Here is a 27,121-nt window from a genome sequence, read left to right on the forward strand (position 1 = left end):
ATTTAAGTTTAACATAATGTACATGAGAAAACAAAAGTTTACATTCTCCTATATATCTTTCAAAATACGGTACACTCAATTTGGAGAGAGAGGAATGCAAGAAGACACGGTGAACAACCATAACCACCAGATCAAGATGATCGACAAAAATGTGAGAAATCGTTTAAGTACAATTCGGGGTATAGGGGAATCCATAAGTATGAAGAGGATCTTCAAGTTTGGTTTGCTACAAGACGAGCTTAAGTTCCAATTGTGTTGTTAGAATTTGTTTTTGAAATCGTATTCATTAAGCTGTAAAACATTTTTTTCTTTTTTTGAATATAATTTAACAATAATTCAAAAACACAACAAAAAACAAATTCACGAGGTCATATTTAAACTCGAGCTTTTCCCTATTGTTCTATCAATATTTTGGTTTAAAAATATATTAAAAAAAAGATGAATCAAATAGCTTCTTTTTGAACTTCTTAATATACATGTAATTATATTCTGTTTAAAATTTTTTTATAGCGGTCAACGGCATGACTATTCTGTTCGAACATTGCCAGTTTACTTCTAAATATAGATTTTTGGGTTTCAAAATTTGAATCAATTATCTTTATATTCACAAACCGTAATTGTAATAGTGTAGCACATCACGTAGCTTCTTCAATGTTCACGTAGTTTCAAGCAAATTCAGAAAATCAGCTAATGTGGCTAAAAAACCTTTTTTTGTAAAGACTTAAATTCTTAAATAAAATTCAGTTTGCACGAGAATTTTTTTTTAGCATATATGGAAAATACATAAAATTTAACATAGTTTGATATATTCATCTACAAAACAGTTTAAATTTTTCCAAAAAAAAAATAGATAATATATTCCTCGATACTAAATATGGAAGATACTTACACTAATAATATAAGAAATCAAGGAGAGAACATAATAAAATTTAACAAAACTTTAAGAAAAACAGTATAATAAACCAATGGGAACATCGGATGGGACAACCCAACGAAAACATGCAGAAAACCTCTAGAGGCTCGAAACCTTTTGGATTCATCCACTCATGAATATGAAAAATGCTTCAATCCTATATTTGAGAGCAACTTCCCGCAAATATTTTTGAAGGAAGAACCTAATAGCCTAACCTAAGAAGCATGAAGTTGAAAAAAATTGGTTTTTTTTAACCTATGGTTTTGTAAAAACAATTATATATGACAGAATGTAAAAATCTGACATATGTTCACCATCATTGAGATAATAAAAACATAAAATATTTTATAAATAATATTTGTACATAGCAAATATTATATGGTTTAATATTTCCTTCTCCAATTTTGTTATTTCCAATTTTGTTTTTTAAAAGAAAAAAAAAAGTTATTTCCAATTTCAAACACTGTCAGTTAAGTAGTTATAATGGTCTTGCAAATATACCTATTTATGTACACAAACTGCCGAATAAACCTAAATAACTATCAACTTCCACAAGTTGCATTCGCATTATGTATCCAATCAACCAATAAAACCCTTAATACTGTAGCTAATTCTTGTACGACTTAATTATGAGGTCAAGGAGCCTTTTTAAAAGTTTAAAAGAAGAACATTCAAAGACTTTTGTAAATGGATAAACACGAAAAGAGTTTGACCATAGGATCTAAAAAAATAATGAAATAGAAGCACAACGGAAAGGTCACTGTCGAAGGGCAAAATAGTCAGAAAACTAGAATGGCAAAACTCGTAAATACAAGCGAAAACAGAGGGGCAAACACAAGCATGACAGACTGTCCCGCCAACGCGACCAAAAAAACAAAGACTCGAGCAGCTCCAACTTGTTCCTTTCTCCAACGCCACAAAATTAAATTTCTCATATTTCCAACAAATAGACCCCTGAATTTATTCATCTTTTCTGTTTTGGCCCTACAAGTTTTTATTGTGCATGTTTGTCAAAGCGTATTCTTGTCATTTGTCAACAACCAACTTCCACCATAACTAATCGAATTAGAATTATTTGTTTTGGATAATTGGTTAATATTCGATTATAAGAAAACAATTTGTATTCTTCGTGATGTAGACTAGTATAAAATATTAGAGTGACATTACACTTTGTAATAGAGAAGTCATTTCAACATAACCACTACGTATATAAGTATATTTTTATTTGGATAAATATCATTTCAATTCCAATGCTTATCCAATCCTAATCAAAGAAAAAGGCTCAATTTCCATCACGCTTGGATCTAGATGACAATAAGAACATACCAACTTAGAGTACTTTTTTCTTTATAATAAAAACTGAAACAATCTCGAATCATCATCTTTGTTTTTGGTTATAGAATTAGTGAAATGATGAATCATAGAGAACAAATTGTGATGCGAAAAATTGTACAATATACATAAAAATTGTGAAATGTCACTACCAAATGAATCATTTGATTAGAAAAATCTCACCTAGAGTGAATCATTTTTAAAAAAAGAATGGAGAACTTATCTGAAACCGGACAAGCTTGGCACGAACAGGTCAGTGGCTACATTGTGTGAAGTCCAGCGAGTGATCTAAGCTTCTCGCATAGTATGAACGTGATCATCGTTTGTGGCCCGAGCCGTGCGAAAATTGCAAAGCCTCTGTGTCAAGTAAGAAAACATAATACATTTTTATTTATTTATGTACTACGAATTATATAAATATATCTTCATGAACAAGACGGTTTTTTTTTCTTCACCCTTTGTAAAGTGCCAGAGGACCTTCTTTGCGAACAACCTGAAATATCATACTCGTTAACGATCAACGCAAGCAAACAAGCAATGCTCAGTGAGAATGTATTAATAGAAGGGCTTGAAAACATTACCTTGTAACCGCAATGAAACCCGTTTCTGTAGGTTTTGGTGCTTTCAGAACCTTGCTGCAACATCAAGCGGGTTTTAATCATGTCCATGGGTGCGGTTATCAGTGTGCTTACTAAACCTGCAACCACACTTGAGCTTCATTCCTCAAGTGCTAAAGTAAGTTAGTTTTTGACGCTTCAATTGATTTTTGTCTGAAAAAGAAACAGCAGTAATTACTGCTAAACTTTTACCACAAATGAAGATGAAACCCTTCTTCTAAAGAAGTTCGTTTAACCAGAATCTGCAATTACAAGAAAATTTAGAAGCTGAAGTGTTAGAATCAATAAATGGTTGAGAAGCAGGATTACTTGACAATTTCTCAATTTCAAAACAGATCATGGAAATTACTTCATGGTTTTTAAAAAGTGGAAAATAGTAGTCTTAGAATATGACCCGTTTGGCTTCATCATATGTTGCAAGCTGTGAGGCAGTTAGTGCTGCAGCTCTAACCATGGCAGGACCAACTCCTTTCCATAAAGCTCCTATGCCTTCTTTAGAGACTATTTCCCGCACTTCTGCAATGGGAACTGCGTTTGGATTCATCTGCAACCTTACCTAACGAAATGCAAAATGAAATGTGTCTTAAAAACCGAAAAAGAGATCTAATGAACAGAATAAAACCAATACTTGAGGTTTCATCTACCTTAACAACTTCAACAGGGTTAGTTAATGCAGTGGAAAACGCCCCGGCGAATGCGCCTGATGCTATCTTGACCAAGACATTGGTAGATCCAAATGCCCAATCAAAAGAAACCTTGGTGGGTTCATATAATCCCAATCTAAGACCTCCGTAAAGCACTGATCTAGTGAGAGCAGGAGTCAACCCCAAGTATAAAGACCTACGCCCTTCATTCTTCATCAGTTGAAGAAAGATTCCAGTCTGAAAAAAGACATTTCAAAAATACAAATGTAAGTTAAGTTAACACATCCCCAGTAACATCAATAGGAGCAGTTCTCTAGAACATTATTACCATTCCAATTAACGGACCTCTTTGGCCGACATGCTGCATCTGCAATCTCACTTTCACTACATCTGGACAACGAAAACGACAAGAATAACACATTTAAGAAGAGTGTGATGGAAAGAGAACCATTTTCTTCTCAGTCCTTAAACCTTAAAATGCCACATTATGTACCATAGTAGTTGAGCAGAGACATACTTATACACTGACCTACTACAAGAGCTAGAACATACAGCTACATTATCCAAATATCACTATCGAAGATCGAAGAAAGTTGAAAATCCATCACAAGTGCTAGAAAACATCCACAGAAAACACCTATCTGCAGCAAATTGCAGCATATCAAATCCAAAATTGGAGCCAACGGTTCTAATTCAAACCCAAAATTGGACTACTCATACAAAACTATGAGTGAAGAAGAAGGCATCAGGATCTAACCGAGAGGATGAGTCACGCCAGTGGCCAATGCGACGGAGATTCCGCTAATGCCAAAATGAGACACCACCTTTGAAAACGGCGGAATCAGATTCTGTGGCTTCCTCAATTCTTCATTCCCTTCAACAACTACACAAATTCCGCGACATTTCAGCCAAATTATTGAAATATAAACAAAAATGCAGAAATATAATCTCGAACTTTATACTAAATGGAGAAAACTCAACACCTTCATGTTTTAGTTTATGCGAAAGCAAATCAAAAGATTCGATGATCTTGGGATTGAAATTGAGGCATATACAGAGAGCAAAAAGATCCGACGAACCTGGGATTGAAGTCACCGGCGGGGAGATATCTCCGATCATTTTGTTTTTTCCGTTATTCTTTCTTGGGAAATGGTCTGTTTATACGTCGTGTGAAACGACGTCGCTTTCAGAGATAATTCTCCAGTTATTGATAGCCGTTAGATATCATAAATGAATCTGGACCGTCGGATGATATCATTCTTTTTTTTATTAAAGTAGGCGAAAAGTAAATTCGACTCCCTCTTTGCACTTTCTTCTTCCCGTCGCTACCGAAAGCTTCTGTCTCTCTCACTCGCAGGGTTCTCTGGAACTTTCTGAACGATGCCGAGGTATAGGGTTTAAGATCCTCAGAGTTATACTACTGATACATAGATAGTTACGTAGTTCGAGATTAGGTTTTTTAATTACTTGTTTGATTTTGATTTTCGCAGGTATTACTGTGATTATTGCGATACTTATCTCACTCACGATTCCGTAAGTTTCCTCCTCTTTGTTTTATTGTCTTCCCTAGTAATCGTGAACTCGTTTTAGGTGATGAATTCGATCTCCGGAGGTGTCTATTAGGTTTCCGATTTGGATTCTAGTTTAAAACCAGTATGCTATTTACATATGTATATCACGCTGGTTCCCTTCTTGCCTTTGACTGGATTTAGCTCAATTTAGTACTTGGAATCATGGTTTTGTGGTTAAGCTGAAATTCTACTATACGAGTTCGATTTTTGTTTTGTGAAGTGAACTTAGATCCAATTTTTGTTACCAATTTATAGTTGCATTATGTTATCTATGGTTTTGATGTTTTTGTGTTTGATTAAGAATGTAATCATGTTTCACGGATTGTATTGTACCGTCTTCTCGTATTAGTAAAGTTTTATATTTGATATTTTTTCAGCCATCAGTAAGGAAGCAGCACAATGCTGGTTACAAACACAAGGTACATAAAGAAGAGTTCTTTTGTGTGGTTGTATACATGGTTTTCCTTAATGTATGTTAAGAGTTTGATGATCTTTTTCAGGCGAATGTGAGAATATACTATCAGCAATTTGAGGAACAACAAACCCAAAGTTTGATTGATCAGAGAATTAAGGAACATCTTGGCCAAACTGGAGGGTATCAACAGGTTGGTGCTGTGTTTAATCAGCATATGCTTGCAAGACCTCGCCCTCCCATGATGCTACCACCTGGAAGTATGCCTATGGGTATGCGACCTCCTGTTCTGCCTAGACCCATGATGCCTCCTCAAGGTAATTTCTGTTATTAAATTAGTTTCCCGCTTGCTGTGCGGATTCAACATTCGAAAGTTTTAGTAGGTAACTTTCATAGTAATCTTTAGAAAAGACTACAGATGAAATAGAGTATAATAAAGAACGTCATCCATATAGGTGATTTGAGAAACTTGACATTGCATGAAACTTTAGGCAGCTGATGAATATGAGCTTTGGTTGTCACTTGCTGTGTATCATGACTCTTCAGACCCTTACGAAATAGATTTCATTCATTTAAATCATGTCACTCAAACATCGATTAGTAGGTTTCATACATAGATATTCACATCCTTTTTTTCCCCACAACTGTTTGAAGTGAAATGTAATATTGTACATTTGCAGGTTATATGCCTCCTCCAGGAGTACCACAGATGATGGCACCGCCTGGTGCTCCTCTACCTCCACCTCCACAAAATGGTATTCTGAGGCCACCAGGAATGGCTCCCATACCAGGTCAAGGTGGCGGACCACCAGGAATGGCTCCCATACCAGGTCAAGGTGGCGGACCACCTCCCAATTATAATGGACTACCTCCTCCTCCTCCTTATCATACAAATCCAGCTGCTCCACCAAGTGGTAATTTCAACAATCCAAACCTCAACAATCCGAATCCCAGTGCTGAATCTCCTGAAAGCAATGAGTAGAGTTAGTAGGTCTGAATGAATCATTTTTCTCCTGCCAAAAAATTCTCAGAGCTCTTGTTTAACACAATATCCTACCTTTTCTACTCCAATTTTTATGAAGAGGTTTAGAACTAACGTATGTGAAATGAGTTTTATGTGTTAGATGATTGTATCCATTAGAGTCATGAAAAGGAAAATCTGAGGTTTCTTATCTCTAAAACAAACTGGTTTATGAAAGATTTATTAAAAGGCTTCATTCATTCATTGCTTGTACCAATCAGTAGTAGAAAGAAGTAGACATGCTGCTGTAAACTTATGTATTTCTTTGGTTCCTTTTCTCTGAAATTGAGAAGAGACAGTGCCTGAAACAAGAGAGGAATCCAAAAATTGTAAGGAGATTTGCGTTTGACCAATTTATGTTCTATCCATTAACGTTGATTGGTTCGTAGTTACACAAACACACACTACAATTATAATCTCTGATTTTGGTGATAATGCGTTGCAAACCTGGCATATTCCAGTTTCTGAATCACGATTCCATTCAGTAAAAGCTCAGAGGTGAAAATTACAGCTCCTACATTACAGTTGTTAATGGAAAGATGACATTAATTAACTTCTAATTGTTCTTTCTTAGTAATTTTCATAGTGTAAAATTGGCATTGACGGTTACCTTGATTAACGAAAGGAAGACAGAAATCTCGATCTTCTTTGCAAGAAAGAATCAACACATCTTCTGGAAAGTTTCTATCCTCTGCAGCAATTATCTCACTTGCCTCCACTACCTGATAAAGGAACTCATAAACAACCATCCTGAAGAAGTGCTAAGATGTCTATGAAACAAAATCTCTCAGGTGAAGTGAGTTGTTCGTACCTGCCCTTGAGTCATCTTTACTAAATCAGTAATCATACCTCTGCTTGGTTTAATGCTGGGGGTGATGCAGACTTTAAACCCCTATGAATAAATGTGAAGTTATATGATTTCAGATATTCATGAACAAAGGATCTTTTGAAGCTCTGATAAAAGCTCAAATGAGATAGATTGTGACCTTAAGAAGGGGATGCTGCTTCGCACGGGCCAAAGATGTAAGCAAGCAGAACCCGTCTTTTTCCTTTTTGATATCCCTTAAAATGTAACTCTTCTCATCTATCAAGCATCTTGTTTGTGCACAGCTCTCGAGCCATATAGGCGTAACAACAAATTTACCAAGAGCTATGGCTTCCAACATATTCCTTGTCCGAGCAAATCTGTCTGCTATGAAATGTGTTGAATCTGCTGATGAAGATGCCGGAGAAATTCCGAGTCGAACCATTATCTATGGAAGACACGAGTGATCAATTACAACCAATATGACGTAGTATATACTTACACTGTTAAAATTGATAAAAAGGAGGCTAGAACTATAACCTTCTTCTGCTGCTTGACTGTTTCATCATCCAGATTCTGGCTGAATAAGACTCGAACATGTGCCAAGTTTCTTCGTTTCCTTAAGTCTTTCCACACGAAGTCACCTATTTTACCAGGTCCTCCAAGGCTCGTAGTAAGCTCCTTCTGAAGGAATAACCTGGGGAAATCTTTATTGCAAGGGCTTTCATGACTTCCGTCATATATTTTCCTTGGAGAAGCATGATATGCAACATTCAAGTCAATGACTCCTGATTGGCAAGAAGAGGCTTGTCTTGTCCCACTTAACGATCCTCGTAAGCTGCTTGACAAAGTGTTGGTTTCACTTCTGTCTTTAACTAAACTAGCACCCCAAGATCTCCTAGGTGGGACGTGATGTCTTTGCATAAGACGTGATCTTTTGGCTCTGGGATGCCTCCATTCACATAAGTTGAGAAGACATGTTTTAACAGAGACGTTAGCTCTGGTTCTCTCTTCATTGGTGAATTTTCTCTTCTTCTTAGAGTTTCTTTCCCTGTGTGGAGCAGCACTAAACAGACCATTCAATTTGTCTCTTTCAGGTTCACCCTCAATGGTATCATTGTTCCTTCTAGAAAGATTACTAACTTGATCCCTCATTTCTGATACACTCCCAGGAATTGGGTCTGATTCACAAGCTTCTTCTGTAGTACAGGGAGCATACACTAAAGCACTCATTGCTTCAGCAGCAATTTGAGTGTTAATACCAATGTCAATAAAGTCTTCCTCGGGTTCCAAGGGCTCCTTTGGCGCCTTATCCTCCAACTGAGCATCCTTCTGTGAGATAAACATAATGCCCTCACTCAAACCCGATGCTTGTTCCATCTTGAGATGCTTTGCAGAACTGTTCTTCATAACTCTTTGTGTGGGATGACTTGAGACTTTTCTAATATCACACGGATCCCTAGATCGTTTCTTCACTCCAAAATCATCACCTGCAACCTGATCTTCTCTTATCTTGGAGCATGTAATACTTGCACGAGTGACTGGAGAGGTTTTAGGGTCACTCACATCACACTGATCACTACTCCAATCAAAGACACTCATTTTCCTGGTTGGACTTCTGCTCATAATTCTTTTGGCCAGAGATTGACATCCTTTTGCACCTGATACAGGAGATGACTTCCTTCTGCAACTATTAACCGGGAGATCAACTGGAGACAAATTTAGATCTTTGTCCATCAAAAAGTGGTCAACAAAACCAAGGGCATCTGCTTGTGTTGACTCTCCTGGTTCTTGAGAATCCAAAAAATCAAGCCCTGGACCATGGCTACTAGCAGTAATCCGCAATGAACCTTGGAAACCGGTCACTGTATCACAATTTGATTCTTGCTTGCCTTGAAGAAAGAGATGTAGTAAGATTTATCTGAGTTAATACAAAGAAGAAGATAGAGGCAACATAACAACACAAGGATATGTTTACCTGTTTGACATTCGTGATCATTTGATCCATCAGACTCCAAAAGTATATCTCCAGCTTTCGGGCTTAGCTCCGGCAAACACATCGGCTCACCAGCAGCGACACTTCCATCTTCATCATCACTATCATCCACCACCACTTGGTCGAGACCGTAACATTCCTGGTTCAGTGATTCCTCGTCACCACAATTTCCGTTATCTACTAGCTCCGTATCGTCGTAGAGCACTTGAAATGGGGTTTCAAGTAACGAGCTATTAAGTACTAATGCTTCATCAATCGCCTCTGTATCTTCAATTTCCCCACATCCCAAAATCCGATTAACCTCAAACCCTAAGAGAATCCAGAAATGAAATTGGTACTACGAATCTATCACCTCAAAAATCTACAATTATCAGCAAGAAAAAGAAAATGTAAATGAATCGTAATCTCAAAACTCACTATGATCCGAAGAAGCTGAAGGAGACTGCAAATCGGAGGCGAAATCTTCGGTTTCCATAAGATTGACCATCGAAACTCGAATTTCAATGCTGTCCAAGAAGAAATGGAATCGCTAGAAGCTCCCGATTCGTATACGGTTGGAATCAGAGAAGAAACCCTAGAGGTTCCATTGGTGCTTTAGTCGAGGTGATTGGCGGGAGAGAGACGAGTACAGAGCTGTGTCGAATGGTTTTGAAAAGCTCAGTTCCGTGAAACGATATTTTAGTTACTATATATATTTAATTATGTCAAACGATACATCAAATAGGGCATTTGGTCTAGTGGTATGATTCTCGCTTAGGGTGCGAGAGGTCCCGAGTTCAATTCTCGGAATGCCCCTCTATTATCTTTTGTTTTTTGGGACTTGAAAATTCTTACCTCATTTTCTTCTCAGTATTTCCACTATGTTCTTATCCCTTTAATCTTCTTCACCTATGTTGCAGGAAAAAAAAAGATTATATATTATGTCTTCTAGAAGGAAACCAAACTACTTATTCGACACCTCATAAATGCTTTGCTATTTTTCTACTCTTTGTGTGCGATTTGGTGAAGAATCTTTGAGAATTTGGTCAAATGAACATTTAAGAATGTTACAATTTATCGACATGTCAAAGATTGGTAACACTTTGGTTTTCTTTTCCATCCCATGAATGTGAACTTGCTTACTTAAAATATTTAACTGTAATTTTATAACATTACTTTACGATATTAATTAATTTAGATTTACCAGCAACACATGGTATTAGGATTGTGTACCTTTGTAATTGTTGATATATGAGTCACTTGTTCTAAGAACACATTTCATTACTTTGGATTTTGAAATTCTAAGTTGAAAATCTTTGTTTTATTTTCTTGGCTAGATTTGATGCGTGTCATAATCTAATCCAATTTGAAAATATGTAATATGTTGTATAAAAAGTTAATATGCCAACAAAAGGATAGATCTTAGTTGGTGGAATCAACACCATTAGATATCAAATTGGTCGTATGCAATGTTTCTGTATAATATATCATTTGTCTACTGAATAATATATATCATAATGTTAATTGTTAGCTTTCTGTCGGGTTATGAAGATGGTATTGGTAGGTACGTTGTATAACATAAGAATTGAAAACGTAAATATTATTCATTAGTAGACAGCTCATAATAAGCACACCCACACATGCATGCCACAAGCAATAGAGGTTTTTTAAAAGGTTTTCTTCTTTTAACAAAAGAAAGGCCTTTCTTTGATTTCAAATTTTCAATGATATTAATATTGCAATAAAATACCATGATATAACATATTTTAGATTTATATTAATGATTTATGACCCCAAAAGAAAAAATATATTAATTAAAATATGTAGTTCAACAATAACCTCAGCCTATATGGCTATTATACAATCTTGTTTTGGGAAGAAATCAACACATGCTTATGAACTTTTATGTTCCTTTTTTTGTCTTCATTAGCAAAAGATAAAGGGATCAAGCCTTTTTTACAAACACTTGCATGCTAGTATGCTTCAGGTTCAATCACCGCCCCATTAGATTCTCTCTCCCTCTCTAAAGACCACACCTTTATGTTCCCTCTATATCTATATAAGACGCAAACACAGGGACCATTCTCTTCAAAGACGAGAAATTATAAGTTAGGAAACGACAAAGACCGATCTATATATATATCTCGGAGCAATATAGCTAGCACAAACATGTTTCAGATTGGGTCAAGCTCCTTCTCTATATATACTTCTGATCCATTTCTGCAGATTTAACAATGACCTCTCTTTTGTTCTAACTTTTCTTTTCTATGTATGAAATAGAAAAAACGCATTATTCAAGAATGTGAGCAAGAACTTCCTTATCAAGGGAATATCCTCATCCTCATCATCTCATTCAACTTCAAGGCAAGTACCATCTTAATCTCAAAATCTGAATAAAAATATTCATTGTAAGTTGGGATAAAGGCCATATGTATTCTGTTTATATGTGAATGACAGGGATATACAAAGTAATTTGCTATTACAAGTTGGTTTCTCTGATTTGTCTTCTTCCACAAATCTTATCTTGAAGTTAGAAAGCTTTTACTCTTTCCACCAGCTAAGAAATGTCAAATATGAGAGTCTTACCAAATACTAATACCTAATCTATAGTTGTTATGTTATAGGAAGCTAGAAGGTAAAGTAGCACTCATCACTGGAGGAGCAAGTGGGATTGGCAAAGCAACAGCCGGAAAATTCATCAGTCATGGAGCCAAAGTTATCATTGCCGATATCCAACCGCAGATTGGGCGAGAAACCGAGCAAGAACTCGGTCCCAGTTGTGCTTACTTCCCATGCGATGTGACCAAAGAATCAGACATTGCTAACGCAGTTGACTTCGCTGTCTCGCTCCATACAAAGCTCGACATTATGTACAACAATGCTGGTATTCCCTGCAAAACGCCTCCTAGTATCGTTGATCTTGATCTCAATGTTTTCGACAAGGTAATGATCCATAAGAACATGTGAAAGAACAAATGTGTGGAGCATTTGGTTTTATCTGATCTTATTTTTCTTATGTTCTGCAGGTAATCAACACAAATGTCCGTGGAGTCATGGCAGGAATCAAACATGCTGCTCGTGTGATGATCCCGCGTAACTCTGGATCCATCATTTGTGCAGGGAGTGTCACGGGGATGATGGGCGGTTTAGCCCAACATACTTACAGCGTCTCAAAATCCGCTGTTATCGGAATTGTAAGATCAACAGCTTCAGAACTATGCAAGCACAGGATCCGGGTCAACTGCATTTCTCCTTTTGCGATCACAACATCATTCGTGATGGATGAGATGCGACAGATTTACCCCGGTGTTGATGACTCAAGGCTGATCCAGATAGTGCAGAGTACAGGAGTGTTAAATGGAGAGGTTTGTGAACCAACCGATGTAGCTAATGCAGCGGTGTATCTCGCTTCCGATGATTCAAAGTATGTAAATGGGCATAATCTGGTGGTAGATGGAGGATTCACAACTGTAAAGACGTTAGATTTCCCTGCACCTGACCAAGTGAAGTAACAAAACTCATAATATACAAAGAAAACTGTTCTTGAAACTTCAAGTGAACTAGACTGCACTAGACTAGACTAGACTAGGCCGGTTTCTATTCTGTCAACAATCAAATTTATAGCTGCATTAGCGGATGTGAAAGCTCCATGGAAGCTTTCTTGGTATGAAATGGAAGTTAAATCTTGAGCCATCTTCAACAAAATCTCTCCCATGTCACTTTCTTTCTCTAGCAGTGAACTATAGTAAGACTTTGCAGCTACTTCACTGATCTCCACATTGGTTGGCTCAGGGCAATACTCATCATCCAACCATTTGTGCAAAGTTACTCTCAACCATTCAGATTCCTGATCAAACATTTCACAATCAGCAATCTAAAAAATCATACCATACTATCAAAGCAAGCGACTTTTTCTCTGTTTTCTCATAAATTAAGCAAATTTTAACAAGAAACAGAGGAACCCTAAATCAGCATTCGAGTAAGCAATGTTGGGGAAATTTGAAATCAGAAGCAGAAGAATTGCAAAACCCTGAAGTCAATTGCTTGAAAAAAATTGAAATTGACGTTTAATGGAAGCGAGAAAGCACCTCAATGGCTCTAGAAGGGAGCAACCACTCTTCTGGAATCGTGAGGGCTTGTACGGCTGATTCTGAGTCTTCTTCTCCTTCATGGATCGACGATTGAGACTTTTGGAGTTTCAAAGACGGAAATTTCGGCGCAGATGTTATCGGAAAGCTGACTGATCTTCTCCGAATCGTCGCCGGAAAGCTGACTGATCTTCTCCGAATCGTCGCCGGGAAATCAAGGTGTTTGGTTAATGATAAAGGATGTGACTTTACGACGTTTCGAGTTACGGAAGAGCAAACCCACGAACTCATTCTTCGTCTCGTGGTCTATCTACACTTCACTTCACTGATTATCACAAAAGGCTCTCTTTGGTGGCTGCAATTGAAATTTGAGCGAGGAAGATAAGATGACGTCATATTTTACATTAAAATAATGCTCGTGACGTGGCTATCTTATACGACGACGTTTCATTGCATCATGAACTCATATTGAATTCCAAGTTTGTTTCCAACATTCCATATTCAAAGATTAAAAAATGTACATAGATAAGAGTTTTGAGTTTTGACCCCCAAAGAAAAAAAAAGTTGAGATAAAACGAAATCTTTTAGTACATATCATCAAAATATCTAAAACGAAAACATTATGAGAAAATAGTAACGAAATCTTTTAGTACATATCACCCAACCTCCAATAGGATCATGAGAAAATAGTAAACAAAAACGCAAAAGGTGATAAGAAAATATTTCCCAATTGAATTGGAAGCAAAAGCAAACCCTAACTAAATTTGCAAGCAACCGAGTCACTACTTCTTTCTTCTCCTTGTAAACTCTGTTTTCTTCTCTAAGTATCTCCAACTCTTCCTTCATTGTCTCATCACCATCGTCAAATTCAACAATTTGGTCTTTTTCAGTTTCAGCTTCAACATCAGACGACTCTGTTTCTTCACACACTTCCGATCGGATCTCGTCGCATGATGATGAGTTATGGCTGTCCGAATTCAGAGAAGAGGTTTTGATCAAGAGATCATGCTTCTGCGCCAAAGAGCGATGTGAACGGTATAATTCCTCGAGCAATTCAATGAGCTTTGGCTTATTCTCGTAATTAATCTTTGCTCGTTTCATCAAGGAATCTCCTTCATCTTCAACCTCATCAATCACGCTCAGCATTTCCTTTGTCTTTGAATCAAGCTCTGTTATTTTATGTTACAACAACCAAATTAGTAAGAGAGCTTTTGCGATTAGGGTTAGAACTTGAAAAAACGTAGAAAGATAAGTTTTTGAGTTACCAGAGAGAGTAGAGTTAAGCCAAGGCGAGGAATTTGATGTGTTGTGATTTGCACCAATCCACCACCATTTTGATGTCTCACCCATCGTCTTCACTTGTAATTTTGCACCTACTTCAAGATTTTTGACAGTTTAATTAATGCAAATAGAGATTTCAAGGGTGACGTATCAATCCTCTTTTCTCTCTTTGGCCTCTCTCTCTTTATGGTTTAAAGGTGGTGTGTTAGAGCATGTCCATTGGTTAGTTTCTTAAAAGGAATCCTTAACATTTTATAATACTAAATTTTGATAATTTTATAGTTTAGGATTGTTGATGAATCCTTACAGTTTTTAATGTCCAATGGTAGAATCTTTAAATGAGTTTTTTTAAAAATAAAAAAATATTTTTGATATAATTATAATTTGATATAACTTAATAATTCTTACAAATAAAAATTATCAAAGCTTCAGCAGCCAAAGCTTTTTTTGCTGATGATGTGGTAAATCTTTGCTAAAACAGTTTAAAATGCTTTCTCGACATTGGTGGCTTCAAGAGCAGATGTTTCCAAGAAAGAGAGACTTTCTGTCTTAGCTAGAATCTGACCATCTTCCTCAGCTATCGTTCTTATTCTCTGTGTTGTTCTGTTCTTTCATTAAGTTTCTTCCATCTTCCTCTTCATGGTTGTTGTTGCTGCAACTGTCTTCACTACTACCACAGATGCTTGAAAACATATGTGTACTAACTTTACTATTTCGTGCCAAGTCCTGCATTTGAAGTGACACTATTATCGTCAAGCAAAACATCATAAAACATCAATTCAAAGTGTCGTCCTCTTAGGTACAGATTGAACTACAATGGTTATATTTCGCCAAAAGTAATAGGGAACTCATGCACAAGAACAAGTGAGAGCAAAAAAAAATCAGAGAAAGACAGTCTCGAGTTCTCGATTCCATCACACATTCTTATAAGGAAGCTTCAAAGGAATGTACACTACAATGGTGAGCTTAAGGCATCATTTCCACATAGAAAATCTTAAAGCAATGTTACATTGATCACATTATAAAAGAACTCAAACACAGTGAGACATCACTAAAACTTCTCAGAGGTTATCATTCTTTCAAGAATACATTAACTAACAAGAAAAATAAAACTAATTAAGAGGGTTTCAGAACACTTTAACATGTGACCGTCTCAGAACCAAATCATCATCCCCACCCAAATCATTCAAAATCTCTTTATCAACAATCTCATCAAACCCACCTTTCTCCATTAACTCAGGCACGTGATCGTTAAGTGACGACATAGGAGCCTCATCTGGTCCATTAAACACACCATCTCCTCCATTGCCAAGCTGTAAAACAGAACAAAATTTAGCTTAACGAAATCGAAGGAAAAGAGTAGCAAGTTTGATGATAAAATGTAGGAGAAATATACATGTGATTCAACATCGTCATATCTTTCCCTCAGACCTTACATAGCTCTCTTCCACATCCTCATCATCAAACCTTAGCAACTAAAACAAAATTGTATACTTAAGATTCATTCCGGAACAAAATTTCAGAGTCAAACTTGAACACATAGTAGAACAAGTCTCAGATCAAAACAGACTTGTAATCGAGTGAAATTTCAAGCATATAACCACATATATTAACCCTAAATTGCTGATTAGATGACTCGAAACCATCATCAAATAATCCTCACATGAATACAGAGAGATTCTTACCATGAGAAAGAGATTGGAGCAAAGAGACTGTCTCCCAATTTCATGATCGATACACCATAGTTTCTTATCAAATCGATTCAAATCGCCTGATTTCGTCGTTAGAGTAACCAAAGAAAAGAGATAGGAGAAGAGGAAAGAAAAACACGCGGAGCATGATTTTTTTTTGTTTTGCCTAAATTTTCATCCTTAGAAGCAACCACGTTTGAGTTTCTAAACACTTCTAAAAAACCTAAAATTAGGATCGATCCTAATAATTTTGTTGGGTTTTTCTTTAATTTTGGGCTTTTATTCTTTAGGATTTCAGATAAGAAGCCCATTAGAAACACTGATGGACATAGTCTTAGTACTTGGACTATATATTGAATTAATTCATAATTGAGATATACATGGAAAAACTAAACTATTGATGAAAAAAATAAAATGAAAAAACTAAACTATGCAACCGTTTGAAGAATGGAAAAACTAAACTATATCAAGGAAAATAAACAGTTTCTTCTTTCATAGGTGATATTCATAAAAGTCATTAAGAAAATTTTAATATTATTTATAATGTTTGTTTAATATATATATATATATATATATTTTTCTTTCTTTTCGCAAATGCGACCAATCTGAGGATGTCACGTCAGATGATACTTATATCAAAAACATCACTGGACTGATATTGATCAAGGTCATTCTAATTATTTTATCAATATAAAAATAATTTTTGGACTTGTGATATTCTATAAATATCACCTATGTACATGATCTAACGAACAAGAGATTGAGGAGATGGATGATGTAACTCCAGACGAACTTGAGGCTGTGTCAGTATTGTTACGACTACCAAACCCTGTTTTCTTTGATCAAGAAGAAGAAGAAGAAGACGAAGAAGAAGAATATGATGAAGAATCCGTATGTGAGGATGATTTGGAAGTAAAATCGTGTATGCAAACAAATGAAAATAAGGGTAAGAAGAGAAAAGTCGCTGAGGTAGACAATTCCGAAGAAACCCTAGAGTGCATGCGCGGTTGGGAGACACTAGGCCGAAAAGTAATCCTCCGAGAAGTATTGTCCGTGATCCAGATGCTATGGGAGCTTGCAGCAAACCAATGTGAAAGCAGTTGATGGATAGCGACGTGAAGGACAACCAATACAGGCTCATGTTAGGGAAGGAGCCGGTGAAAAAGATGATGGATGCTCTGGGAAAAACAGAGAAACTTGGGACTAAAGGGCTTAATGTTTCGGTGTATGGACCAAACGGAGAGAATCATAAGATGGTGTTGAAGATATGGATTAAGGGCACACCTGTTTTGACGTCGGGATGGAAGAATTTCGTGAAGAGTTATAAGCTCGAGAAACATGTTGATTTTCTCACTATTTGGATGTTTAGGCACAAAAAGACTCGGGAGATTTGCTTCGCTATTGATTCCACTAGGTTTCCTGTAAAGGGTACGCTGAGTAAAAGGATCTTGCAGGAAGTCTTCAAGAATCCATAATAGGGTTTCATTTCATACTTTCATGTGCATGTGAGTGTTTTCAGGGTTTTTCCTTTTCTTTTGTATCTCTTTAAGAACATCATTATTGGTTGTTTCTTAGATTAGTTCTTAGACTAGGAGCATCTCATTTTCTTTATATTAATAAAGGGAGTTTTCAGGTTTTACAAACATGAAATCGATTATATAGTTTTGTAAACAAATAAAAATAGCACTATAAACGGAATTGTACTCACAGAGTCACAGGCTTTCCGGAAACTACTTAAAGCTTAGAACTCAGGCAATCTAAGAAACAGATTATGTAAGTCCACCAATCTAAGTTTAGAAAATTTCATGATCCATATTTAACACGATTCGTGTTACGGCAAGTAATTAACTTTGGTTTTGAGTCTCAAAACATCTTGGTTCATTATTCTTGAAAATTTCTAAACATTTTGGATTGAGTTTTGTTGTTAATTTTTTCTCTTTAGTTTGTCTATCCAATACATCCTGCTGTTTAGGAGAAAGACGGATAATATGAGAATTGGTAGAAGGAAAACTGTATTTACTCATGACTCATAAAAGGGAAACAAAGATAACATAAGACTTCCACATTACATAGACCCTAGTTAACACCTTCCACTTGAGAGTTTTTCTAAACCTCTGCATTATGATTCAACCAGAGATTCAATACCAAACAAACATCATCATTGTTATCAACAACCAAAATCCTTGATAATGTCAAATTCTTGATCATCATCATCATCATCAAAAACCAAACCATCCTACAAAATGATGGAAGCAATAACATTTATAAGAATATGATCTCACTAACATTTATGGACATATAAACAAACATTAAGAGTGCCTTAGAATCAACAGCCGAAGATCCATGACACCACTTTCTTCAGAAGAGTTACATCTGGAAATTAAATAAAGACATGATTTTGTTCCTTTTGGCTGAAACCTTCTACTTGGGTTAGATACTCTTAGACACTTTAGGCAAAACCTCACAAAACTCCACCTTGCCGTAGTGTCGAATCCTTTACTTCACCTTTCTAGATTCCTTGAGTTCCATCTTGGTCCCTGAGATCTTCTCAGGATTGTGATACTTTGAAAAGCTCCTTATCTGCTTGAAGCATTCTCCCTGTTGTCACTTTAGTGATATTCTCAGCTTGATAAGCTTTTTCACTCCTAACAACCTTGAATACCAACTCTGCAATCATTTCTCCTATGACTTGCCTGCTGGTATCAACCCCCTTTAATCTTCTTAAGCATACTATGATCTTGACCAGAGTAGACTCACTCTTAGAATCACAATAAACTTCAACAATGGCTTGTTGAAAACCATCTTCTGCAAACAGCTTTCTCATCCTGTTTACTACTTGTGTTTCTTCTGCAAAACTGAAAACAACAGCCTCTTGAACCTTTGTTCTCCTGTGACTTATGATTTCACCTGCTGTGAATTCAATTAGAAGAAATGATATTCTTTTGTCTTGATCAGTTTCATAAACAGATTTACAGTCACTTTTCACCTTAGGACTATTTTGCTCTTTGCTGTTTAAACAGACCTGCAGCTTCTTTGTGTCCTTCTCACTGCCAGCACAGAGTCATCTTGTTGACTACCCATGAAGCTTCTTATAACACCTGCAGGGCACGAATTTGCAGGTCTGATTCTTATCATGATGTTCTTTTCAGCTTTTCATCATGTTTGAGATGCACTTCTCAGCTTGTAAGAACCTCTCTTGTCTATTCTTACTTTTTACCTCTGACACACACTGGTTTCTCTTCTACTTTGAAGCTTAGACTGTTCTGCTGTCAAGACTTGACTTCTTCTGCATACTCCACAACTTTCAGTCCAGATTCTTTGTGAGTATTGATTTGTCAGTTGTCACTGACCTCGGATCAAAACTTGGCATATACATGTATGATATAGGAATTATTTCTAGTCATTAACGTTTTCGAAAATACACACATAAAACAAAGCAGTATTTTTACAGACTTAAAATAATTATTTTATCGATTAAAAAGTTGATTTTTTTTTTAATAATATAAATGGAAAACCTAAGTATAAAAGGAATTGATTTGCTAGAAAGAAGGAAAAAAACAAACCCTAAAAATATATAGATTCTTCAGCAAGGTAAGATAGAGAGAACGTGAGAGATCGATCATGGCGAATTCAACAGGTAAACCGACAAGTTCAACACAAGAAGATGAAGAAGCTACCTCGGCTACAGAAATATTAGCACAATTGATGCAAGATATTATAGATCGTGAAGAGGATATAGATGATGAAGACGATATAGATGACGAGGTTATAGATGATGAAGACTATGAGGTTGCGTCCCTTCCATTATTACAAGAAAGCCAAGCTAATCAAAAGCAGTCTAGGGAGAGGGAAGAAGAAACTGAAAAAAATCAACCTAAGAGGTTTAAGAAACAGAACATGATGAAAATAAATATCCATGACTTTTCAGAAGAAACTCTGAGGTTAATTGAGGTATGGTACGAAGCTGAACTCGATCCACAAGATATATTCGGCGATAATGAGGTGACGAGGCTATTCAGCAGACCGATAAAGAAGCAGTTGATGTCGAGCGATGTCGATAAAGATCAATGCATGCTCATGTTATCGAAGGAGCAAGTGAAGGAGAAGATGCTTCCTTTTCTAGAAGATTCAGAGAATCCGGTAAAGGGGATTGATGTTTCGGTGTATGGACCAGACGGGAAAGTTCAACAGATGGAGTTCAAGATGTGGAATGGGGATAAAACACCTGTGTTAACTTCAGGGTGGAAGCAGTTTGTGGAAGATTATGGTCTTTCGATGACTTGTGATTTTGTCACTGTTTGGATGTTTAGGCACATAAAGACTCGAAAGCTTTGCTTTGCTATTCACTACGTTAAATTTTCTTTAAGAGATTAATTTATCGAGTGGGATGATCTTGAAGACTGCTTTCTTGAATCCAAATTAGGATTTTTGAGGTTTTTGTTTCTTTCTTTTTCTGTGTTAACTAGTGGAACTACCAGGGTATTAACTAGGGTTTGCTTCCCTATTCGGTCTACAAGGATCTTGAAGACTGCTTTCTTGAATCCAAATTAGGGTTTTTGAGGTTTTTGCTTCTTTCTTTTTCCTGCGTTTTTGTTACCAGGATATTAATTAGGATTTGCTTCGCTATTCGGTCTACAATGATCTTAAACATAGATAATTGATATTTGATAAGGTACCAAAATGATGGATCATATATGGTCGTCACTGGTCAGAGAATATATGCACATTATATGGTCGTAGCTCCAACGTTTAATTTGATCTAAACTATGTATGTATCAAGGTTATAAAATATTGCACCACACAAGCTTTTTACTTACAATGTGAAATCAATGTAAAAACCGTTCTATACACATATTAATCTCACAATTACAGCGACTAAACAATACAAAAATCACAAGCAAGATTCCAAGAGGGAAAAAAACTGGAGAAACAAAGAATAAGACAAAACCAAACAACCAACACAAGAAGAAGCAAAATCAGTTGTAAGAAGAAGAAGAGAGCCAAGGGTGGTTAAGTGCCTCGAGAGCTGTTGGACGTCTCAAAGGATTGATCTCAAGTAGAGTCCTTACAAAATCTAAGAACAATTCATCACTAACTTGTAGTTGTTCTTCCAAGCTTGATTCTTCTGTGATTATGTATTCAATCTCATTGCTCTCCTAAATCAAGAATAATGCGTCACATTCAAGCAATAACTCTCAAGTATTTTTGGTTATATTAAGAAAAATTACCTCGTTTAAGTGGTAGAGATCATACTCTTTGGTGAAGTATTTATGTGTCTCTTGACCTTTCTTTAGCATCTCTGTTTCGATAGGACCTAAAACTGCAACAATCCTAGCCAATATCATCGCTACTGCTTCGTTTGGAAACAGAACCTGATACACACATACATATATACACATTGATACATTTGTGTTACTAGTTTCTTTGATATGTGGGATAAAACATACAGATAAGACTTTTGATGGAATCTAGACAGTACCTCACCAGAGCAGAGTTCTGCTACAATACACCCAAGAGACCACAAATCGATCTTTTCGTCATATGGAAGCCCGAGAATCACTTCAGGAGCTCTATAAGACCGTGATTGTACATACAAGCACAAGTTATCAGAGCGGAAACAACTACTTCCAAGATCGATGATTTTTACCGCGCATCTTTTGTAACTCTTTATCAGTATATTGCTTGATTAAAAAAAATGCCCTTTTTCCAACTTAAAACTGCATCGTTCGTTAAAACTTAAAACTTAGGAATGGGATTTTAGTAACCAAACATCATGCAATAGCCACAAAAAGATGTCCGTGGGCTTATTGGGCAAGCCCAATATCATGAATTCTGATATGCAGATCCTAAAACTATTGCGGTGCTTTTCATAATGTATCTAACTCTACGGTGGTTCTCTGTGAAAAAGATGAAACTATAAGGGTATAATAACAATTTAAAATAAGGTCGGCGATTCCCACTTCAGACTTCAGAGTGTCGCCTCCAATTTCAATTAGGGTTCCTACTTTCTTCTCCTTTCTCGTAACTTGATCAAATCTGCTTACTGTGGAGTTATACACCTTGAAGAGTCTCGCGATAATGAAGAAATTCTATCAAAATGCTGATCATGAGACTGATAAATCCAAATCGGCGGAGACGAAGAAGAGGAAGAACATGAGGAGATTAGGAGGCGGTGGTCTTTCTCTCCAAACTTTTGCCAACATGAAATCGGAAAATAATCGCTATAACCCTTCTTTGATCAGTAAGAGATTCTTCTCTCTACCCAACTTGAAAAAAAGTTTCCTTTTTGATTGTAACTTGTCATCCTCTTGCTTCGAACTTAAGCTAGTACTCGAGGATTAGGAGGAACTATATCAAGATTTAAGATTAGGCTGATGTTAAGAATGCTACGATGTGATTATTGACTATGTTTACCCTGCTTCTCTCTACCCAACTTGAAAAAAAGTTTCCTTTTTGATTGTAACTTCTCATCCTCTTGCTTCGAACGTAAGCTAGTACTCGATGATTAGGAGGAACTATATTAAGATTTAAGATTAGGCTGATGTTAAGAATAAGAATGCTTCGATGTGGTTATTGATTATGTTTCCTTTGGTGTTAGGCATCAGAAGAGAACTATTTGGAGTTCCTTTAATGGTGTATAGTTTCACAGTTTGTGTTTTCTAATCAGATTAGGCTTAAGCTAGTACTCGAGGATTAGGAGGAACTATAATAAGATTAGGCTGATGTTGAGGATGCTACGATGTGGTTATTGACTATGTTACCCTGCTTCTCTCCACCCAACTTGAAAAAAAGTTTCCTTTTTGATTGTAACTTCTCATCCTCTTGCTTCAAACTTAAGCTAGTACTCGATGATTAGGAGGAACTATATTAAGATTTAAGATCAGGCTGATGTTAAGAATGCTACGATGTGGTTATTGATTATGTTTCCTTTGGTGTTAGGCATCAGAAGAGAACTATTTGGAGTTCCTTTAATGGTGTATAGTTTCACAGTTTGTGTTTTCTAATCAGATTAGGCTTGAAGTAAGATTGAATGAGTGTTCTTTTGTGCTCACTTTCAGAAAAGCAAAAAGAGTTCTACAAGAATGCAAAGTATGTGAGCAAGTTTAGGAAGTCGTTGAAGCAGCAGAACATTCCTGATAAGAATGAGACTGGAGAGACTAGTAAGGTAGGTGATGATGATGATGATGATAAGCGGAAGGGTAAATCTAATAAGAGAATTGGTGTAGAGGATTTGTACAAGCAGACAAGAGAAGAGATGGAGAGAGTAAGGAAGGAGAGAGAGGCAATGTTTCAGGCGAAGAAGGAAGCGAAAGAAGAGGCTGAATCTAGGAGGAAAGAAGCAAAGGGGAAAATGTTGAGGAAGACTCGACATGGTCAGCCTGTAATGAAATACAGAATTGAGCATCTTCTTGAATCCATCAAGAAATCTGCCGGAATCAACGAAATCGCCTAACTTGTGCGGGTTGATACAGTGCAGATGAAGAACCCAGTGAGGAGAAGTTGCTGGTGTTGCGGAGGCTCAAAGCAGAAACCTTGTTGTCACTCAGATACTGACCTTTTTCTTCCCGGAGATATTATGTTACACTACTGCTTATACTTTGAGAGATGCTTTGCGGCAACATATGTAGTTTTTTGCTAGGCCTTACCGTTTAGCTCATGATTTTAGATGTTTCTTTACAAACTTCTTTTACTATAAATCTTATAAAATGATAATTTTATTCCAAACACAAGGTTTTGTTTGTTTAACAGAGTACAAGCTATGAAATGCTTCTATCACTGATATTCTAATATCTTAGTAAAAACAATATGAAAGGGAACAAATGGAAGGTGAATCTCTCCCACAACAATGTCTGCAAAAACTGAAGATGGAAAGGAAAATATGACTGAAGCAGCAAGTTTACTTTATGGCTAGATGTGAAACTCCATTCTCAGGATTCTTGTGTATCGTCCACACAAATTCAGGCGTATCCATTCTCGGTCCTGCGACTGTTCTGTATATGTATATCCTCTCAACTGGAGAGCTCTCAGGTCTTGACTCTGGAGGATGTTCATCAATGACTTCGACATTGAGCCTTGGCATTTTCTGACTTAGAAGCTTGCAAGCACCAAAACTTACAAAGCAAGATGACATCCAAAGGGATCGCATGGTCTCTAGCTTGGCAGCGTGCTCCAGTAGTGCAGTGTCTCCAAAAGGGCAGTCTCGTATCTCAAGCTTCTTTAAACTCTCACAGCCCGACAACAAGTGATGAAGCATCAAATCACTGTCCCCAGCAAATGCTATTGATAGCATCCTAACCTTCTTGGCATGTTTCCCAATGTATTTGAAGGCCTTGTCAGAGAGAAGACCAGAGACGGAGAGCCGTCGAAGATCCCTGCATCCCTCAGCTATGGCTTTGAATCCTTTATCAAGTGGCTCATTTGTTTTGTAATCAGGAGCAAATGGCTCTATCACACAGAGACGGAAGCACTTGAGATTCGGACGTTTTCTTGCTATGGTAAACAAAGCTGCGTTTGTGAACTGGACACAGAAGTAGAGAACAGACTCAAGCTTTCGACAGCCTTTAGACACAAAGACCAGGCCTTGTTCCGTCAGAGGTATGTTGGTTGCATCAAGATCTGGCTCAGATGGAAACACCCTCAGTTCTCGCAGTTCCTTGCAATATGAGGCAACAGCTTCAAGACCTTTGTCCTCAATCAAGTCCATCACCTACCAAAAAATGTCTCACTAGTAAGAACCAACATAAATGGGATACTCACTCAAAGAGTCTTGAAAAATGTAAAATACTCACCCATAGCTTCTGCAGTTTCGAGCATCGCCTAAGAAGCTCAACAAGATCAGGCATTCGGACAGTAGCGTAGCTCAAGTTCAACGAGGTAAGACCAGGACAGACAGAATAAAGAGCTGGAAGATATTCAGGGAGGACATCCCAGAGACCAGATAAGCTCTGAAGTTGCTTACAGTTTGAAAAAGCTTCTGATAACTTTGAAAACGCTTCAGGTTTCAATTGAGCTGCGAAAGAACCTGTGCCGAGCTCAGTCAGTTGTGGAGCACAACGAAGTAAGCTAACGAGTCCATCTAGAGTCACAGCTGGATTCAACTTCAAAGACTTCAAGTTTGGAGATCTGCTCACAAGACGCTCTAAATCCGAGATTTTAACCTCAGAATCTAAACAAGAGAAGTCAAGAGAGACCAAAGAAGTTGAACTCTCTGGAAAATAGCTAAGCCAATCTCCTCCTAAATCTTCAACAATACACTCTCGTAGTTCCAACACTCTCAAGTTCCTATATTGAAAATCAGACAACAACAAAAAACAAACCAAAGCTACTTACTACTATGAGATATAACTTGCAGCCAAAGAAAAGATTGTTTTTGTATTTGGTTGGAACCGAACCTGCAAGTAGCTGCAATAGCAGCGATACCATCAGTAGAGAAACCTTCACAAGAAGTCAACACAAGGACTTTAAAATCCTTAAACGAAGCAGCAATTTTCTCTAAGCACTCATCAGTCACCACCATCCTCTTCATTCTGATCTCTTCAAGAGACGAACTTTTCGCCGCCATAGCTTCAATCCACGGCCAAGCATAACCACCCCAACCATCAGGAACGAGATTATAGTCAGCGAAGTGTGGCTTCCCCTTCAAAGTCAAAGATCTCATCTCCGGGAACCGTCGTGTAACCGCAGCAGGACTGACCGCGTAACAGTTTCCGACAAAGACTCGCTTCCTAGTCTTCCGTTCTGTCTCAAACCATGACTTGCAGACCAGAGAAACAGAGTTCCGGTCCTCGTTGGAATCAATGAAGGAGAGGATATGTTCCAACACCTTAGGTGGGAATCGGAGACCCATCAGAAACAGAGTGAGAGAGAGAGAGGGGGGAAGAAATGAAGAAAAAGGTTTGAGATTTTGATTCGATATGAGTGTGATCTAAATCGAAAGATTGAAGCTTTTGATATATATAAACAGAGCAAGTGGAAGACAAGAAAGAGTATGACAAGACAAGAGAATCGAAGGAGACAGTGTCCATGTGAGACCATTAATAAAGTTGAGCTTGCACCCATGTGAGCCTACTGTGTATAGCTCACTAATATAATTAGTTTCCTTAATCATAATTAGTTTACTCTGTGATCCATCACATGTAAGTCTGTGTGAGAACTCGTGGATCTAATCATTTATGGTATTACCCAGTTCACACATGATGTCAGATTCGTTAATTAGTATTTTACTTATGCTTCAGTTTCAAAGTAAAAATATATTTTATCTTTGGTACCAAATATCAATTCATATTGTTACCAATCAAATGTTACAACTGAATCTCTTCAAACAATCAACGTTTTTGGACGTGAAAAACATTTTTATGATTAAAGCTTCGAATGGCAACTCATTATCAAAACGGTACAGTTTATACAGTTTTGACAATTATCATTTACAAAAAGAATTTCAAAAACGTTACAATTTTTTTTTATTTTCAATTTTTTTATACAGTTTTTTTTTACAGTTTTGCATTATTCTATAACAGTTTACCGCGTCAGTTAACAACTTATCGCTCTAGCTAACAGCTAAAGTTTTGTTACCAATCAGACTCTTAAATCTTAAGAAATGGAGTAATCCATCTCAGTGCATAAGTGTCACAAAATGATCGAGACTCGTTGGTTACAAACTCTTTATCACATTTGAAGAAGCTTAACTTAAGTTGTTTTGATTTTCGAGAAACCGATAGAGTAACAAAGAAGTTAACATCCCAATTAATTATGTTCCTAAGCTTTATTTTCT

The 27,121-nt window shown here is 36.8% G+C and overlaps 15 protein-coding genes, 3 long non-coding RNA genes and 1 other non-coding gene across 29 annotated transcripts; 7 read left to right on the forward strand and 12 right to left on the reverse strand.

The window, feature by feature from the left end:
- Window positions 1-1,577: 1,577 nt before the first annotated feature.
- On the reverse strand, window positions 1,578-4,665 carry AT4G03115 (Mitochondrial substrate carrier family protein). Of its 6 annotated transcripts, none has more exons than NM_001340426.1 (9): window positions 4,586-4,665; window positions 4,264-4,389; window positions 3,852-3,896; window positions 3,507-3,743; window positions 3,257-3,418; window positions 3,055-3,104; window positions 2,827-2,959; window positions 2,701-2,738; window positions 1,578-2,602 (listed from the first exon to the last, which is right to left on the reverse strand). In NM_001340426.1, exons 3-9 carry the CDS (start codon window positions 3,864-3,866, stop codon window positions 2,506-2,508), a joined length of 732 nt encoding a protein of 243 aa, NP_001329299.1. In that variant the 5' UTR covers window positions 3,867-3,896; window positions 4,264-4,389; window positions 4,586-4,665; the 3' UTR covers window positions 1,578-2,505. The 6 variants fall into 6 exon arrangements, with proteins under 6 accessions (NP_001329299.1, NP_680566.5, NP_001329300.1 ...); NM_148200.6 differs by having other exon boundaries at window positions 3,835-3,896; NM_001340425.1 differs by having other exon boundaries at window positions 2,827-2,975; window positions 3,835-3,896.
- Window positions 1,693-1,881, reverse strand: AT4G03113 (uncharacterized protein; the record flags this gene model as incomplete). The annotated part of the gene is made up of 1 exon (NM_001125451.1): window positions 1,693-1,881. The coding sequence occupies one exon, from the start codon at window positions 1,879-1,881 to the stop codon at window positions 1,693-1,695; it is 189 nt and encodes a 62-aa protein (NP_001118923.1).
- Window positions 4,666-4,752: 87 nt separating the features above from the next.
- On the forward strand, window positions 4,753-6,943 carry AT4G03120 (C2H2 and C2HC zinc fingers superfamily protein). Its single transcript, NM_116546.3, has 5 exons — window positions 4,753-4,894; window positions 4,997-5,039; window positions 5,455-5,496; window positions 5,578-5,806; window positions 6,170-6,943. Exons 1-5 carry the CDS (start codon window positions 4,887-4,889, stop codon window positions 6,469-6,471), a joined length of 624 nt encoding a protein of 207 aa, NP_567250.1. The 5' UTR covers window positions 4,753-4,886; the 3' UTR covers window positions 6,472-6,943.
- Window positions 6,921-9,921, reverse strand: AT4G03130 (BRCT domain-containing DNA repair protein; the record flags this gene model as incomplete). Of its 4 annotated transcripts, none has more annotated exons than NM_001340428.1 (7): window positions 6,921-7,024; window positions 7,121-7,232; window positions 7,322-7,402; window positions 7,497-7,763; window positions 7,856-9,207; window positions 9,294-9,620; window positions 9,729-9,914. In NM_001340428.1, the coding sequence occupies 7 exons, from the start codon at window positions 9,796-9,798 to the stop codon at window positions 6,921-6,923; spliced, it is 2,313 nt and encodes a 770-aa protein (NP_001329383.1). The 4 variants fall into 4 exon arrangements, with proteins under 4 accessions (NP_001329383.1, NP_192222.4, NP_001329384.1 ...); NM_116547.4 differs by having other exon boundaries at window positions 9,729-9,786; NM_001340429.1 differs by lacking the exons at window positions 6,921-7,024; window positions 7,121-7,232 and having other exon boundaries at window positions 7,268-7,402; window positions 9,729-9,921.
- A 113-nt stretch (window positions 9,922-10,034) lies between these two features.
- AT4G03135 lies at window positions 10,035-10,106 on the forward strand. The gene has a single exon. It is a non-coding gene; the product is annotated as a tRNA-Pro (tRNA).
- A 1,154-nt stretch (window positions 10,107-11,260) lies between these two features.
- Window positions 11,261-12,982, forward strand: AT4G03140 (NAD(P)-binding Rossmann-fold superfamily protein). The gene is made up of 4 exons (NM_116548.2): window positions 11,261-11,473; window positions 11,571-11,654; window positions 11,915-12,233; window positions 12,317-12,982. Exons 1-4 carry the CDS (start codon window positions 11,331-11,333, stop codon window positions 12,800-12,802), a joined length of 1,032 nt encoding a protein of 343 aa, NP_567251.2. The 5' UTR covers window positions 11,261-11,330; the 3' UTR covers window positions 12,803-12,982.
- On the reverse strand, window positions 11,724-12,659 carry AT4G04435. Its single transcript, NR_141803.1, has one exon. It is a non-coding gene; the product is annotated as an other RNA (long non-coding RNA).
- AT4G03150 (plant/protein) lies at window positions 12,754-13,723 on the reverse strand. Its single transcript, NM_116549.3, has 2 exons — window positions 13,379-13,723; window positions 12,754-13,137 (listed from the first exon to the last, which is right to left on the reverse strand). The coding sequence occupies exons 1-2, from the start codon at window positions 13,667-13,669 to the stop codon at window positions 12,871-12,873; spliced, it is 558 nt and encodes a 185-aa protein (NP_567252.1). The 5' UTR covers window positions 13,670-13,723; the 3' UTR covers window positions 12,754-12,870.
- A 261-nt stretch (window positions 13,724-13,984) lies between these two features.
- On the reverse strand, window positions 13,985-14,728 carry NET3B (Kinase interacting (KIP1-like) family protein; the record flags this gene model as incomplete). The annotated part of the gene is made up of 2 exons (NM_116550.1): window positions 13,985-14,547; window positions 14,644-14,728. The coding sequence occupies 2 exons, from the start codon at window positions 14,726-14,728 to the stop codon at window positions 13,985-13,987; spliced, it is 648 nt and encodes a 215-aa protein (NP_567253.1).
- Window positions 14,729-15,141: 413 nt separating this feature from the next.
- On the reverse strand, window positions 15,142-15,924 carry AT4G03156 (small GTPase-like protein; the record flags this gene model as incomplete). The annotated part of the gene is made up of 2 exons (NM_116551.1): window positions 15,142-15,252; window positions 15,802-15,924. 2 exons carry the CDS (start codon window positions 15,922-15,924, stop codon window positions 15,142-15,144), a joined length of 234 nt encoding a protein of 77 aa, NP_567254.1.
- A 168-nt stretch (window positions 15,925-16,092) lies between these two features.
- AT4G03157 (uncharacterized protein) lies at window positions 16,093-16,491 on the reverse strand (the record flags this gene model as incomplete). Its single annotated transcript, NM_001340431.1, has 2 exons — window positions 16,093-16,134; window positions 16,345-16,491. Coding segments are annotated over 2 exons (189 nt in total), but the record flags the coding sequence as incomplete, so codon positions are not given.
- Window positions 16,492-17,118: 627 nt separating this feature from the next.
- On the forward strand, window positions 17,119-17,825 carry AT4G03160 (B3 domain protein; the record flags this gene model as incomplete). Its single annotated transcript, NM_116552.1, has 2 exons — window positions 17,119-17,319; window positions 17,448-17,825. 2 exons carry the CDS (start codon window positions 17,119-17,121, stop codon window positions 17,823-17,825), a joined length of 579 nt encoding a protein of 192 aa, NP_192225.1.
- Window positions 17,826-18,517: 692 nt separating this feature from the next.
- Window positions 18,518-19,431, reverse strand: AT4G03165 (uncharacterized protein; the record flags this gene model as incomplete). The annotated part of the gene is made up of 3 exons (NM_148201.1): window positions 18,518-18,586; window positions 18,914-19,238; window positions 19,373-19,431. The coding sequence occupies 3 exons, from the start codon at window positions 19,429-19,431 to the stop codon at window positions 18,518-18,520; spliced, it is 453 nt and encodes a 150-aa protein (NP_680567.1).
- A 540-nt stretch (window positions 19,432-19,971) lies between these two features.
- Window positions 19,972-20,724, forward strand: AT4G03170 (AP2/B3-like transcriptional factor family protein; the record flags this gene model as incomplete). Its single annotated transcript, NM_116553.1, has 1 exon — window positions 19,972-20,724. The coding sequence occupies one exon, from the start codon at window positions 19,972-19,974 to the stop codon at window positions 20,722-20,724; it is 753 nt and encodes a 250-aa protein (NP_192226.1).
- Window positions 20,725-21,227: 503 nt separating this feature from the next.
- AT4G03175 (Protein kinase superfamily protein) lies at window positions 21,228-22,009 on the reverse strand. The gene is made up of 3 exons (NM_001340432.1): window positions 21,830-22,009; window positions 21,579-21,722; window positions 21,228-21,506 (listed from the first exon to the last, which is right to left on the reverse strand). Exons 2-3 carry the CDS (start codon window positions 21,693-21,695, stop codon window positions 21,327-21,329), a joined length of 297 nt encoding a protein of 98 aa, NP_001319857.1. The 5' UTR covers window positions 21,696-21,722; window positions 21,830-22,009; the 3' UTR covers window positions 21,228-21,326.
- Window positions 22,010-22,256: 247 nt separating this feature from the next.
- AT4G03180 (rRNA-processing protein) lies at window positions 22,257-24,077 on the forward strand (the record flags this gene model as incomplete). Of its 2 annotated transcripts, none has more annotated exons than NM_116554.3 (2): window positions 22,257-22,591; window positions 23,409-24,077. In NM_116554.3, exons 1-2 carry the CDS (start codon window positions 22,429-22,431, stop codon window positions 23,801-23,803), a joined length of 558 nt encoding a protein of 185 aa, NP_192227.1. In that variant the 5' UTR covers window positions 22,257-22,428. The 2 variants fall into 2 exon arrangements, with proteins under 2 accessions (NP_192227.1, NP_001327982.1); NM_001340433.1 differs by lacking the exon at window positions 22,257-22,591 and adding an exon at window positions 22,879-23,022 and having other exon boundaries at window positions 23,364-23,803.
- Window positions 22,568-23,432, reverse strand: AT4G04445. 2 transcript variants are annotated; one of them, NR_141804.1, is made up of 2 exons: window positions 22,894-23,023; window positions 22,568-22,726 (listed from the first exon to the last, which is right to left on the reverse strand). It is a non-coding gene; the product is annotated as an other RNA (long non-coding RNA). The 2 variants fall into 2 exon arrangements; NR_141805.1 differs by lacking the exon at window positions 22,568-22,726 and adding an exon at window positions 23,258-23,432 and having other exon boundaries at window positions 22,879-22,916.
- On the reverse strand, window positions 24,027-26,542 carry GRH1 (GRR1-like protein 1). The gene is made up of 3 exons (NM_116555.4): window positions 25,743-26,542; window positions 25,140-25,632; window positions 24,027-25,057 (listed from the first exon to the last, which is right to left on the reverse strand). The coding sequence occupies exons 1-3, from the start codon at window positions 26,195-26,197 to the stop codon at window positions 24,248-24,250; spliced, it is 1,758 nt and encodes a 585-aa protein (NP_567255.1). The 5' UTR covers window positions 26,198-26,542; the 3' UTR covers window positions 24,027-24,247.
- AT4G04455 lies at window positions 24,244-24,666 on the forward strand. Its single transcript, NR_141806.1, has one exon. It is a non-coding gene; the product is annotated as an other RNA (long non-coding RNA).
- Window positions 26,543-27,121: the final 579 nt, after the last annotated feature.

This window comes from Arabidopsis thaliana, chromosome 4 (assembly GCF_000001735.4).
Source record: "Arabidopsis thaliana chromosome 4, partial sequence".
Lineage (NCBI taxonomy): Eukaryota > Viridiplantae > Streptophyta > Magnoliopsida > Brassicales > Brassicaceae > Arabidopsis > Arabidopsis thaliana.

Excerpts from the sequence above, each read along its gene's own strand:
- AT4G03115 (NM_001340424.1), bottom strand. The coding sequence starts at position 4,625 with ATGATCGGAGATATCTCCCCGCCGGTGACTTCAATCCCAGGTTCGTCG. Across the intron at positions 4,390-4,489 it reads GCATAAACTAAAACATGAAG|TTGTTGAAGGGAATGAAGAA; the intron begins GTGTTGAGTTTT and ends GAATTTGTGTAG. Across the intron at positions 3,105-3,256 it reads CATATGATGAAGCCAAACGG|ATTCTGGTTAAACGAACTTC; the intron begins GTCATATTCTAA and ends TTGTAATTGCAG.
- AT4G03120 (NM_116546.3), top strand. Across the intron at positions 5,497-5,577 it reads ATGCTGGTTACAAACACAAG|GCGAATGTGAGAATATACTA; the intron begins GTACATAAAGAA and ends GATCTTTTTCAG. Across the intron at positions 5,807-6,169 it reads ACCCATGATGCCTCCTCAAG|GTTATATGCCTCCTCCAGGA; the intron begins GTAATTTCTGTT and ends GTACATTTGCAG.
- AT4G03140 (NM_116548.2), top strand. The coding sequence starts at position 11,331 with ATGTTCCCTCTATATCTATATAAGACGCAAACACAGGGACCATTCTCT. Across the intron at positions 11,474-11,570 it reads ACAAACATGTTTCAGATTGG|AAAAAACGCATTATTCAAGA; the intron begins GTCAAGCTCCTT and ends TGTATGAAATAG. Across the intron at positions 12,234-12,316 it reads ATCTCAATGTTTTCGACAAG|GTAATCAACACAAATGTCCG; the intron begins GTAATGATCCAT and ends TATGTTCTGCAG.
- AT4G03150 (NM_116549.3), bottom strand. The coding sequence starts at position 13,669 with ATGAGTTCGTGGGTTTGCTCTTCCGTAACTCGAAACGTCGTAAAGTCA. Across the intron at positions 13,138-13,378 it reads TCCCTTCTAGAGCCATTGAG|GAATCTGAATGGTTGAGAGT; the intron begins GTGCTTTCTCGC and ends ATGTTTGATCAG.
- AT4G03175 (NM_001340432.1), bottom strand. The coding sequence starts at position 21,695 with ATGATATTGGCTAGGATTGTTGCAGTTTTAGGTCCTATCGAAACAGAG. Across the intron at positions 21,507-21,578 it reads ATCTCTACCACTTAAACGAG|GAGAGCAATGAGATTGAATA; the intron begins GTAATTTTTCTT and ends TTCTTGATTTAG.
- GRH1 (NM_116555.4), bottom strand. The coding sequence starts at position 26,197 with ATGGGTCTCCGATTCCCACCTAAGGTGTTGGAACATATCCTCTCCTTC. Across the intron at positions 25,633-25,742 it reads GCTATTGCAGCTACTTGCAG|GAACTTGAGAGTGTTGGAAC; the intron begins GTTCGGTTCCAA and ends TTTTCAATATAG. Across the intron at positions 25,058-25,139 it reads CGAAACTGCAGAAGCTATGG|GTGATGGACTTGATTGAGGA; the intron begins GTGAGTATTTTA and ends ATTTTTTGGTAG.